Source organism: Pelecanus crispus, chromosome 5 (assembly GCF_030463565.1).
Source record: "Pelecanus crispus isolate bPelCri1 chromosome 5, bPelCri1.pri, whole genome shotgun sequence".
In the NCBI taxonomy this organism is placed as follows: Eukaryota; Metazoa; Chordata; class Aves; order Pelecaniformes; family Pelecanidae; genus Pelecanus; species Pelecanus crispus.
The window spans coordinates 51,251,412-51,264,416 of NC_134647.1; the positions used below are offsets into that span (position 1 = coordinate 51,251,412).

The 13,005-nt window shown below is 40.1% G+C and overlaps 1 protein-coding gene across 5 annotated transcripts in view; it reads right to left on the bottom strand.

Moving 5' to 3' along the window:
* Window positions 1-13,005, bottom strand: part of SMG7 (SMG7 nonsense mediated mRNA decay factor) — a 55,069-nt gene that overhangs the window by 15,193 nt on the left and 26,871 nt on the right. For 3 of the 5 annotated variants that reach the window (XM_075710186.1, XM_075710183.1, XM_075710182.1), the window contains exons 6-15: window positions 12,432-12,603; window positions 11,513-11,584; window positions 10,598-10,748; window positions 10,114-10,249; window positions 7,301-7,463; window positions 6,036-6,192; window positions 2,706-2,776; window positions 2,320-2,380; window positions 1,538-1,657; window positions 628-1,063 (exon numbers count right to left, since the gene is read on the bottom strand). In XM_075710186.1, the coding sequence (XP_075566301.1) occupies window positions 628-1,063; window positions 1,538-1,657; window positions 2,320-2,380; window positions 2,706-2,776; window positions 6,036-6,192; window positions 7,301-7,463; window positions 10,114-10,249; window positions 10,598-10,748; window positions 11,513-11,584; window positions 12,432-12,603 (1,539 nt within the window). The remainder of the gene's footprint in view (window positions 1-627; window positions 1,064-1,537; window positions 1,658-2,319; window positions 2,381-2,705; window positions 2,777-6,035; window positions 6,193-7,300; window positions 7,464-10,113; window positions 10,250-10,597; window positions 10,749-11,512; window positions 11,585-12,431; window positions 12,604-13,005) is intronic. The other 2 variants (XM_075710185.1, XM_075710184.1) reach the window with 2 other exon arrangements.

Sequence of the window (13,005 nt, forward strand, 5' to 3'; positions counted from 1 at the left end):
AAGCATGCTTCAAAGATATGATGGAGAAAAGAGCAGCTGATAAGAAAACCAATGATTTGGAGCAAGCGTCTGAGCACAGAATTATGGTTTAAGTGCAGTGTTGCTTTCCTTACTTCCACAGAGGGCCACCTGACTGCACGCACAGTATGGAGGATCTTATTCCACATAAACAACTGGGTGCTTTTGTGATGTGTTTAATTTATTGAATGTGCACGAGTCAACTGAACCAAAAATGCAGAGTACCCAGTTCCTTCACAACAGACCAAGAGCATGACTAAGAGCTGGCCACACAAACTGCCTTGGTGGCCTGAATAAGTTGTGGAACAGTAAGCAGAAGTCAGTTTTTCTAAAATAGTTAACACAGCAAAATCACCTTTCCAATGAAAGGCTCCCTACCTTTTCCTCCCCAACAAATTGAGACAGCATCAAGGAAAAGGGCAGAGACCCAAAGAACACTAATACCTGGTCCTTGAGATAGATGTGTTCCCATTTTTTTTTGTGCATTAGCTGTACCTGCAGGGCCCACAGTGAGACCTTGACTCTACTGTACCCTACACAAGCAGCAACGGCCCTGACACAAACATAGTACTGCCTAAGACACAGTATCCCTTTGATCTAAAGGCTTACCTGAACTGCCACGTTCTGCTTTCCTGCTTCCTGCATCTTATCCAAACCGCATTTCTTGGTCTCATTCTTTCTTTTATTGTTATCCTTCTTTCCATCATTCTTATTGGCTACTATTCCTTTGCTATAGTCCCGTCTTTCCCTACCTACATCTTTAGGGGGATAGATTCGCCCTTGCTCTCTGTTAATTTCCCGTGGCTTGATGTTCTCTTTGAACGTGACCATTGGTTTTTCTCCCGCATCACAGTTGTTGTTCAGGCTTCTGCCAGAGGACAGAACTGATTTGAGTCCAGGGCTCCCATCTGTAGATAGCGGCTCTGCAACAGATGTTTCCTGCAAGGCGAGACTCTCTTTGGCTTCACTAGGGTCCTCTAGTAATAATTCCGGGATTTCCGTCAAAAACAACAGCTTTCCTACCTCATTTTCACACTGAATCAACCTGAAAAAGACAGAAAGGAATTGAAAAGCAAGTAGGAATAGTTTTTCACAGGGTAACCCACTTCCCCACATTATAAAATCAGAAAGCCAACATCTCCACCATGCACCTCCTCACCCCAGCAACAACAAAATGTTACATCACATCTCCCAGCTAAGGGCCTTCTCTAGCATGATGTAAGCTCACATACTAGCACTCTTACTACCACTACAAACACCATTTCCACTTTGCTGTGCTGCATTATCACTAAAAAGGACTCAAACATGACGCTTTACTCCAAATAAATTCCCTATCATAATTAGTCTACAAAGAAGTGGCATGCTGACCCACAGAACATGTTATCAGCACTGTCAGCATCTTGCATTCACGTATTGAATTGCTGTGTTAAATAGCGAGAAAAATAAAGCTCAACTCTGGCACCTGCGTTACCTAAGCTTACAGCAGCAACAAAACCACACAGATGCTACTTGCAATTACCTCGGCTGGTTATCAGCAATCCATTTGCCTGTGAAGATCAGACGCTGTTGCCGTATCCGACGTTGTTGCCCTTCCTTATCTCCTGTAATTGCCTGGTGGCCTTTGGAAAAATCCAAGTTCCTAGTATTGACATAGGAGAGAGAATATATTAATTATACAATTACCCGCTGCAACATCATATTTCTTCAGAAATATAAGCGGTCAGCATTACTCTATTACAAGCTGTGAAATTTCACCAGATCCTATTCAAAACATGACTGTTACAGATGTCTGATTTACAGAAGCAATTCTCTTCTGGTAAGATGCATCCACATTAAAGGGGTTTGGTGGGTTTTTTTTTAAAAAAAACCAAAAGGCTCATCTGTGTGATAATCAAAATCACAAAAATAATAGTTGCCTGAATACGTCTAATATTTAGTCAGGACTTGCGCATGATGTTAGGTACAGGGACACAGTTAAAAACAGAGTAAAAAACTGGCAAAGTAAAAAAAACACATCAAGCATTCTTCACGTAAAAGTATTCCTTTCCTCACTTCTTGTATTTTTCCCTTTCAATTCACTAGTCTGAAGACTACAGAAGAAAAACAGTCACGAGCAATACTATATGCTCACGACCTTCCCCAGATTTTTTTACTACGTTATCTATTACAGTTGTTTTGCAAAGATACCTGCATCAATCCATACATTAGTAAGTACTCATAAATAAGATAATGTAGGGAACAGGTCAACATCTATCAAAGTAGTGACATCAGCAAGAGTAGTTTCTTTCAGCTGTCACCCACCTGAATGAGGGCCTCAGAGCCAAGAATCCTTGCAACTCAAATTCTTCTGGAAGGGGGGTTGCTGGTGAATAGACAGTAAATAGTGTAAGGAAAAGCATGAATGCATTGAGTACAGTATCATAAGGAGATAACTCAGCAAGGTCACTACACATAATAAAGTGTTTTATTAACATGCTCATCTGTACTGGTCCACCCTGCAACCTGAGGAGCTCAGGAACAATAGAGCAAAGTCTACTCAGCACAAGAAAGCAGCATTTGCAAAGTATTCATATGCACTAGAAGACAACTTGCTCTCTTATTTGCTCTTCAACTGAATTCCCCCACAACATCAGGAAGAACATGCATCGTTCCCAGTTCTTTACAGCACAGACTAAAAGCATCCTTACCATTATTATTGGATAGATCTTCTTCATGAGGCTGGAAGCTGTTCAGAAGAGAAATCAGCCAGGGCCATATGCTACAAACCAGAAAACAGACAAAGTGTAAGTGAAAGCTACAAAACATGGAATCTACATGCTTTACTAAAAGAACATTGAACTCTGTTACAGTCACAGCTTCCATTAATCCTTTGATTCCCAAGAAAAGCTAAAAGTTTCTCCCAAGTGTCAGGGAAAAGGTCACTTTCTTGAAGAACTTAGATTTTTTTAAAAAGTCAGTCTAAAGTTACCAAGGAAGCCAGACTCTTGCAGCACAGTGTTCATTATCCAGCAAGTCAGAAAGCCTACTATGAATTTAACTAGACAAAATTATTGCACGAGCAAAAGTTCAGAGTACCTGTTTGCAATTCATGTTTTCCAGTCCAAAGCTGACTGCTCTCAAGGCACAGTAAATTAATCAATTGAGAAGCAAAACAATATGACGATACACCTGTGCAGAAGTACTTCTGTTCTGTGAACATTAACACTGTACTGTAGCACCGAAACAGTTACCAGAAAGGGAAGAAGGTCTAAGTAAGGGTTGCACTGAGTAAGACCATTAAACTAGAGGTTAACTGGCAGTCTCCCTGCCTTGCACTGGCAATACCAGTACAAGCAATGACTAGAAATTCTTCACACAGGCTGTGGAGCAAATAATTTAAAAATCGCAACAACCACTGCATAGGTGGTTAACATTTAACTGCCACCAACAGGCTGCTTTCTCCTATTTTTTAAAAGCTCCAACCAAGGAAGGAAGCATCCTTCCTCTGCATTAGTGTTGGACATCCAGTCCATGGAGGCAACAGCAAACTATTTTAAGAAGGTGCCCACTGTGCTCAGTGTTAGCAAAATAAATCTCCATCCTCCCTCAGCAAGGCTTTCAGCCATCATCCAGCACCTGGATTGGAGAATGCAATATGCACCCGAAAGCCTGAGGTCAGCTGCTTTCCTGCATTGCTGCAGGGACTGGAAACATTATGTTTATACTTATTCTCTACATTAAACTAAGCAATAGCTTCTTTCCGTGACTGACGAGGAACAGAAGGAGGAAAAAAGGGAGAGTGCAAGTCTGCTGCAACCTGCAGTAAACTGCAATCTTCCCATACAACATTTGAAATAATGAGATTTCGTAAGAGATCTCTAAAGAAGGGCGATGTAGTGGCACATGTAAAAATCTAGACCTAATGTGGCTTCCACAGGGCAGATTTCGAAAACTCATTTCCAAAGAGCACACACTAGTATTGATACGGTCATTTCTGTCCTCAGTTCTTGCCTTCAGATTTCATCTGCTTTTCTAGGTAAACATGTTTCCTCCCTATTTCAGATACTCGTTCAGTTTGGGGTAGGATTAATTATCCACAAGAAAATGATAAGCATAGAGTGGGGACAACCTAAAGTTTAAAAAGGAGTCCTTACTCCTAAAACGAGTATTTCTTGAACCAAGAGCACAATTAAGTATGAATTCAGAGTAAGGAAGACTTCTCACTATAAAACAGACATCAGTTTATTAAACAGAAGCTAATAAAGGCATGTGCGCGTGTGTTTGTGTAGTCTGCACATAATGACTTTCATTAGGATCTTCCAACAGAAATAAAAAGAAAACTCTGATCGGCACAAATACTGGGAAGGTGGACAGTCATCTCAACTTTTTAGAGCCAACAAATGTAATGGCTACTAACTAATGTCCATTTTGACAACTCTTAGCAGTACTTAACTTTCTCAAGTTCACCTGTGCATTTTCATAGAATCATAGAATCACAGAATCGTTTAGGTTGGAAAAGACCTTTAAGATCATCCAATCCAACCATTAACCTAACATTACCAAGTCCACACTAAACCAATTAAGGGTAGACTAAACCATGTCCCAAAGTGCCACGTCTACCCGCTTTTTGAACGCTTCCAGGGATGGTGACTCCACCACCTCTCTGGGCAGCCTGTTCCAATGCTTGACTATCCTTTCCGTGAAGAAATTTTTCCTAATATCCAATCTAAACCTCCCCGGCGCAGTTTGAGCCCATTTTACAGCTGTTTGCTGCCCACTTCACAACTCCTTTGTACAATGAGTACCTGAGGACATCATGTTATCACACCACAGATTTAAAAGCCAGGCATGTTCTTTAAACCCTGATCTTTCTATGGGCAGAAGGACCTACTCTGGCTAACTCAAAATATACATTCACACATGAAGATTCATGTTGATACTACATAAAGTACTACCTGCATCTCCTCTCCGCAAGGACTACCTTATATCAAGTAGTAATCTTCCCTATTAAAATACTGCTATAAAGTCTTACTTCAGAATATGCATACAGTAATACTTACTCCCATCTCAAAACAATTTGTGAACTCTTATTTTCCTTAATCTTGCCTTCAGGAGCTCTGGAATTTAAGTTCCCACCGCTCCAGGGCTTTAGGTTTTGCACACATTTGAGCGAGTCTTATTACTCATTTAGCAAACTAAGGTTATAGGGACCCCCTGCTCCCCATACATCAATGTACAGAAAATGTGAGCTTTGGCTAGAATCACGTCTGACAGCACACACTGCCAAGAGAGCACTGAAACCGCTGTGGCACATCACACAAGAGCGGCTAAGCAAGCTGATTTCACGCTGTCTTCCTTGTAGTGGCCATCCTAGGCAAAATATTCATCCAACTGTGTCAGCAACAATTACACCGATCTGAAGAAATATCTTACAGGTCAGAAACACTTTATTGAATTGCTATAATTCATGGAAAGTTAACAGGCTATAAAAAAAGTTGGCGAGTTTTGAACTATTTACACCTAAATTTATGAAATTACAGGCAGAAGTGAAAAATCAGAGCAACAGTCCAGAACAGTAATGCCTGTGCTGACTTTTAAAGACCCCCTCTACTTAATTCAATTTAATTCCTGGATGATGAGCCAGGAAAACTGGATTCCAGCACTGCCCAAGAGATGGCTTAATGCATGAAATTAAGGCAAGTATTCTCCTGCCACCTACCTCAATAAATCCGAGAAATCATTACAACAGATTAGACTAAGGGTACACTCAGTAGTTACACTCAAGTCAGACATTATAGACTAGATCCCTCTGATCTTAAAAAAATTACATGCAAACCTAAAGCCAATTAAAACACCGAATTTCCTCATGTAGCCCACAAGTTTCATGTTTTGTTTTATGAACTTTTTGGCACATACATTCTCTATCATTTCGATGTCTGTAATGAGTTATATGATCACTTTTCCCATTACTAATTTGTGTATCATCAGTTATATTACTTTATGGAATTAAATGTATCAAAAGAAAGATCAACACTCACTACCGTCTTTCGTCAACCACCGCCTCCTGGAAAACACTGGGCCTAAGTTTCAGCCAGTCCATTGAAACCTTCACAGCTGGAAGAGGATATGCAGCCCCAGAGTCCTCCTGGTAGTCATTTTGTAAAGGACACTTGCACAGAACTCCAAGAAAGGACACTAGAAACAGAGTAGGGGGGAAAAAAAAAAAAAAACAACCAACAAAAAAAACAACCCACAAACGATGCAAGAATGATACTTTATTGTTGACCAAATAACCTAATCAAACACATCCCACCCATAAAACCCTATTCTTAACAGCTAGTTCTTCAGAACAAAGCAGCCCAATTACTTAATCTTAAAAAAATCCATCAGCAGATCAGATCAGAACATCTTTTTTTCAATAGTTTTCTACCATGAAGCAGAATCTTAGTGGTTTTTTCCTCCCTTCTCCTTTTTAGGTGTCATGGCAAATCATTTTGGTAAGTTAACAAAATCTGGTGAGACAAGCCCGTTACAAAATTATTCACTCATTTATTTATTAGAAATTATCAACTCAACTGTTTATCTGCATTTTATCTACTTTCTCATGTCAGCAGGCACACAAACCCACCAGAGCTAGCTCTGCAGGCAGGCACCCAGCTCAGACCCGTCAGGGCACACAGCTGAGAAACAGTAACCACAGCAGTGTGACCATGGTGCTTTCAGAATCAACTCCAGGCTGGAATCTGGAGAAATTCAGCTATTCAGAAATTTAGGTGTTTATGAACAAGGCTAAGCTGATAATGGGCCAGATCAGGTTAAGCAAATCAGCATTATGTGGCTAGAGTCTAAAAAGGTTCTGCACTCCCACTTATCACACATGCAACTGAGGTCCTAGTCAACTGGCTTCAACTTCAGTCCTGTTGAATCAGAACAAGCTCCATTGAAAGCAACTCAAATTGCATTGCAGCCAACTGTGGAGCAGCCCTCCAAGCAGGGTACTACCTACCACCAAACTGGATCCAACTTTGCACCCAAGTTAAAATGTTCTTTCAGAACCAGGAAAAAAGATGCAGAATTCTGTAAGGCTTCAAACGGAGTAAGTCCAGGGCACATAAATCCAGTGTTAGTCAGCACTGCTGGACATAAACAATCCTGCAAAACCATCTGTTCTCTTAACTTTCTCCCATAATATCTATTCTCATCACTTACCTCACATTAAGCTAGCTACTGACAGCAAATTACTAATGGATTCCATATAAAAACAGAAGAGAAATACAAAAATCAATTAAGTTTTCATACTTACTGAAGAGAGCCAGTAACTGTGTCCAGCAGAGCTGCTCATCCTGGCTGTAGCTGTGCTGCTCTGTTTCATTGCTGAAGTCTCGCAGGTGATGTAGTTGAAACAGATTGATAACAGTAATATGTACTAACTGCTGAGAATTGAAGGCCTTTTGGAATAACAACCTCTGCAACAGAGACATGTGTACAATGCATGTATTTTTGTATGGTAAAGCACACACTTGAAAGGATTACTAGTTGCTACTTCACTGCTTGACTAATGCTTCTGCCCTTAAGGCAACATTCATTCTAGATTTGATTTTCACATCATCCCTATTAGCACAGCACTGGGCTTCCCAGGAGGACACAGGGAGATGCCCAGTTAAGCCCAAGGTTTCTGCTTGCACACCAACTCATATGCACAACACATCAACATCCGCTTGGATATGTTTCTCTTTCACAGCAAGTGCAACTTTAATGTGCAATGACAGCATTGCAATGCAACTGCAAGAATTGCAGAGGCATGTATATTCACTGTATTTTTCAGCCTTTTCAAAAAACAGCACAGAGGTGGTGACATTTAAAAAAAAAAGAAACGAGGAAAATTTAACTACTGTGTGGTTATGTATTAAAGACTAATTCCACATCTGACTTCATGGGTCATGAAATGCCATGCTGGACTAAAATAGCATGAGCTATTTACAAATGCATTTCAGTAACTATGCTGCAAAAGACACCTTTCTCAGAACAGGAAAAGGAACTTTAATGCTTTTTTTTGGAGCATTGTGAAAAAAAGGAAATATCCTAAACCACAACCAACTTATCTTCAGAAAAACAGTCAGGGAGGCAAGTGCAACTAGCCTAAGCATCAGGAAAAGGTTTGAGCTCCAGGTTCAACCTTGATTTTTAGTTAACGGAATGAAGCACTCTACAGCTGACAACTTAAATTGGCAGAGCTGTCAGCAGCAGAATTGTGGGCCTGGCTGAAGACTCCTAACCCTACGACTGCTCTCATTCAGAGTTAAAATCAGCCACAAAGTTAAAGGGATTATCCACCATACAGCCCATTTCACATCCACATTCAACCCACTTAAGCTAGAGGAGTTGCTCTCTGGTAAATTAAGCCTTATGTTGTGTAATATAAACAAAAAAGTAATCTAAGCACAAAGCAGGGCTCAATTAGCTCTATTGTAACACCCTGGCTCAGTTCAGAAAAATAAGACTGTTCCACATGCCTGAGCAATGCTCATAATTATTGATTATAAGCACTGTGGAAAAAGCAGTACTTGTTCAACAGCCAACATCACACACAAAAAGAGAGATACAATTATTTAATTCTGAAACAACATTAACTCCCAGCGTTCAAGCAGCTTACATTGTGGAGCCCAAGTCTTACGAGGAGTGGCTGAGGGAACTGGGGCTGTTTAGTCTGGGGAAGAGGCTGAGGGGAGACCTTGTCGCTCTCTACAACTACCTGAAGGGAGGTTGGAGTGAGGTGGGTGTTGGTCTCTTCTCCCAAGTAGTTAGTGATAGGACAAGAGGAAATGGGCTCAAGCTGTGCCAGGGGAGGTTTAGATTGGATATTAGGAAAAATTTCTTCACAGAAAGGGTAGTCAAGCATTGGAAGAGGCTGCCCAGAGAGGTGGTGGAGTCACCATCCCTGGAAGTGTTCAAAAAACAGATAGATGTGGTGCTCTGGGACATGGTTTAGTAGGCATGGTGGTGTTGGGTTGATGGTTGAACTGATGATCTTAGAGATCCTTTCCAATCTTAATGATTCCTAGTTTTTACTGTCATTAAAAATAATCCAGCCACCAAGCCGGGAAACATGAAATTGCTACTCTACCTTTAATCGGTTTAGTGGTGGACTTGGTAATGCTAGGTTAATGGTTGGACTGGATGATCTTAAAGGTCTTTTCCAACCTAAACAGTTCTATGATTCCAAGCTAACTCACAAGTTTTGCGTTTTTTTAAATTTATTTTAAAGACAGTTTGGACCTAGCTGTAGCAGCCCAATTCAATACAAAAAGACACTGTAAAGAACATTTGTAATTCTTTATATTGCTAAGACCACCTTCCCCTTTCTTAACTTGGAAAAGTGTCAACTGCTCTGTTGAACATATCCATACTACTTGCCCATTTTCCACAAATGAAGGTGCTGAAGCAGAGCAGTTTCCAAAAGGCACCTAACAGTTCATACGATGTCCTCTTTGAAATTGTACTACCTTGTATAAATACCTTACAAAATTCTCTTTGTTTCAATCCTTGCTATATTGTCCAGCTTAATGAGATGGCTATATAATTAACGGGTACTCCTGCATTCTCCAGAGGAAACATGTTCTGAATAGTTCTAGTCTACACACAAGTTAAGATTGTACTGGAACACTTTTTAAAGGCAAACCCCTGACAGGAGAGGCAAGTTGTCTGAGGAACATTAAAAGCAGCCTTAATAACAGGTGGGAGTGAATGAATGCCATCCAAAAATGAAGCGCTCAAAATTCCTCAGGCAACTGAGCCAAGACTTCCCAGATGAATCAAGTGCTTCTCACAGGTATCCAAGAAGCATCCAGGTAAAAGAGCAGAGAATCAATGGTAGCAATTGATTTCTCCTGTATCTCCACCAATAGCACACCACATGTCAAATGGGAAAAATCCCTACTATTTGCAGAAGTCAGCAGAACTATCCAGTGTTAGCTGTGATGCAAACCTTCCATAACTGGCTACTTGAGCTTCCTGTATTTTAGCATGTGAGAAAGTTATTATTGGACTGTAATTTCAAGACTCAGCTGCTAAAAATACTCTCCTCAATACACTAATTAATATGTTGTTAGAACTCACCTTGAACTGTTCTTCCAGCTTTTCTCGAAGAGGACTCAGTTTCTCCAAGCTCTTACTCAGGTACACATGGCCATGGAATTTAATAAATGCCTTGATGAAGTCAGACACGCTCCATCGAGTCTTCACCTCATCACGACTACATTCAGAACAGAAATATCCAACTTCAGTCTTTGGAATTAGACACAGCTGCACATAACATCACATACTTTTTCTGTGAAGTTCAAGAAAGGAGGGATGTCCATGTGAAGCTACTTTTTCATGTCAGCACCATATGCTTATTTCCTGCATTTCACTATTCACACTCAAAGAGCATCCCAGACACAAACTATCCTTTGTTCAATACATGTGTAAGGACATTCTGACTGGACAGGGGTCGAGGAACTTACGTTTCTACTACCAAATAAGAATAACTTCTGGCAAGGGAGGTACATTTGGAAGTCTCCCCCATCTTATCTGAGTGGAAATACGTTATGTTCAGTCTTACCTTTCCAGTGCTTTAGAAAGTGCTTTTTGTAGATTAGTGGAGGCAGCTGGGAAAGGAAACTTCACAGCAATGCTTCTGCAGTAGTAGAAAATTGTGGTCAAGTGGTCTCCTTTGGAGGAAGCTAGAATAGCTAACTGATTATAAGGCTGACCTAAGGGAGAAAAAGACAAATTGTCCAACAAGTTGTCATGGACTGAAGCATGCTAGATTTCAGCCTAAGTATCATCACCTTAAAAGGGAGCACAAAGTCCTAAAATCTTCAGCATACAATGTTCAGATTCATCTGCTGGCTCTTTTACTCCAGCCTCGTATCAGTACCACTGAAATGAAAAAGCTTCCAAAATTGCAGCACGTTTTTTTCTTATTTGGTGGTGGTGGTGGTTTTTTGTGTTTTCTTTTCCTTTTTTTTTTTTTTTAAACACATGCTTTAAAATTGGACAACAAATATGGTGTAAAAAGCTAGATACCTGAACTAAAGAAGCTCTTAACTTGCATGAGCAACTTGAAAAGTCCAGTTTTAGCTACTAAACTTTACAAACTGGCATGTGAACAAGCAATAAAAAATGCCACTGGTAGACAAGTTTTCATGAATTGTACTTCATAACATATGAACGTAACACAGTATAGTGTAGCAGTAGTGAAGCCTTGGGAGTGAAGCTGTGCATTAACTTCTTTTTTAAAATCTTCACAAAAAGGAGACGAATGACACAGATCAGGCAAACAGCTACTATCTAAATGATTTACCAATGGGTCAGACTTTGGTAAATCAATGGGTCAGGCTTTATTGCATTACTATTTTGCGTATCTGGGGAGGAAGTTTTATATAAAATCCCAAGTTTCCAACTGCTGCACAAGAAAAGCAGTACCCCAGATCTTCTTTTGGAATTATGAACTTGAAAGGTATCCCAGACTCACCATTAGAAGGGACAAGCTGAGCTGCATGTCTGTAGTAAGACTCTGCCTGGCTGGTCTGATTCCTATAGCGAGCTAAGAAAACAACAAAACAACTAAATTGAGACAAAAAATTAAACTCTCCTGCATTTACTTTAATACAACCCAGTTTACCTGAAAAGCATTTTACTACTATTTTAGAAAGACTCATCAGAAGAACATAAAACTACATCAAGCTTGAACATTCAAAACGTTGAATTTTAAGGTGGTTGTTTTTCCTCAGATCCTATTGTCACAGCTTACCAGTTCTGATTTAGAAAGATGTTGTGTCAACAGTATCACATCCAGACAGCTAGAAATATTTTTCATACTACTTTGCACAATCAGGAACTAGATCTACTTTTACGTTATTACAAAAGCAATTGCAGATTCCTGTGAAAAGACAACTTTCTACAGCACATAGTTCTACTCTAATCAACAAAGAAATAAACCTGTTGAACAATGTAAAAGAGAAACGTTGTTTATGAAAGGCTGGATTTCTAACTGTTGCCATTGTACACAAGATTTAAAAGTAACGTTCTGAAATGGAGAAGCATGCTAGCCTGCTGCAACAAGCTTTTGTAATAGGTACCGGTTTCAACATTTCACTATGCCTGCCAGCTATAACATGATTAGTATGCTAGAAGACAGATTCTAGCTAATCACTAGAAAGCTAGTGATTAACTGTCTCCATGTGTTAATGTGTAACACACATTAGAAAAGTCTAACAGCATTGCTTTCCAGACCTTTCCCCCTGCAGCAACCACCAAACATATAATCTGCTACTAGCTACTAATTTGGAGCACACTTGGTCAGTTGCCCAGGGTATGTACAGACCCCTCTTCGTGAAGGCTGAATACAGTTAGAACTCAGTGACCCACCTCTTTTTCCTTCAAAAACTCACCAATATCTCCAAGGTGGACAAGGCAGTGCTGGCAGATGTAAGAGCAGGAGCTAGATTGCGGCTTCACTATGGCGCTGGTGTGCGTCTGTTTATTGCTAATGATTCCCAGCTGGGAAGACTTTACACGACATGGCAAGTCTACATTAAAAACTGTGCACAATTCCTGTAATAACTAGAAAAACAGGTCTAGTTTAGTAGCAGCTAGAGACAGTAATCAGAAAAGTATTGAAACAGACAAAACTAGCAGTTCATCACTCAGGGGCACAGATTAGCTAAACATATTTGAAGTGAACAAGCCTAGGTTACTGAAAGTGAGACTTTAAATTACATTCTCCGTATGGAAGTCATTGAGCTCCATGCTGCATTATTCTGCCCAGAATCATGAAAAGAAGTTTTACTTCTCCTCTGTAAGAGTGAGCTGTGCATCCCAAACCAGTAAGCAACTCAATTTCCATGATACTTAAATTACCAAGTGTGCATCAGTGGAGACTGACTACCAGAGGTCTAAAAATCTTGCTGCTTTTTTTTTTTTTAAAAAGACAACTCTTAAGAGGGACAGAGTCTTTTTTATACC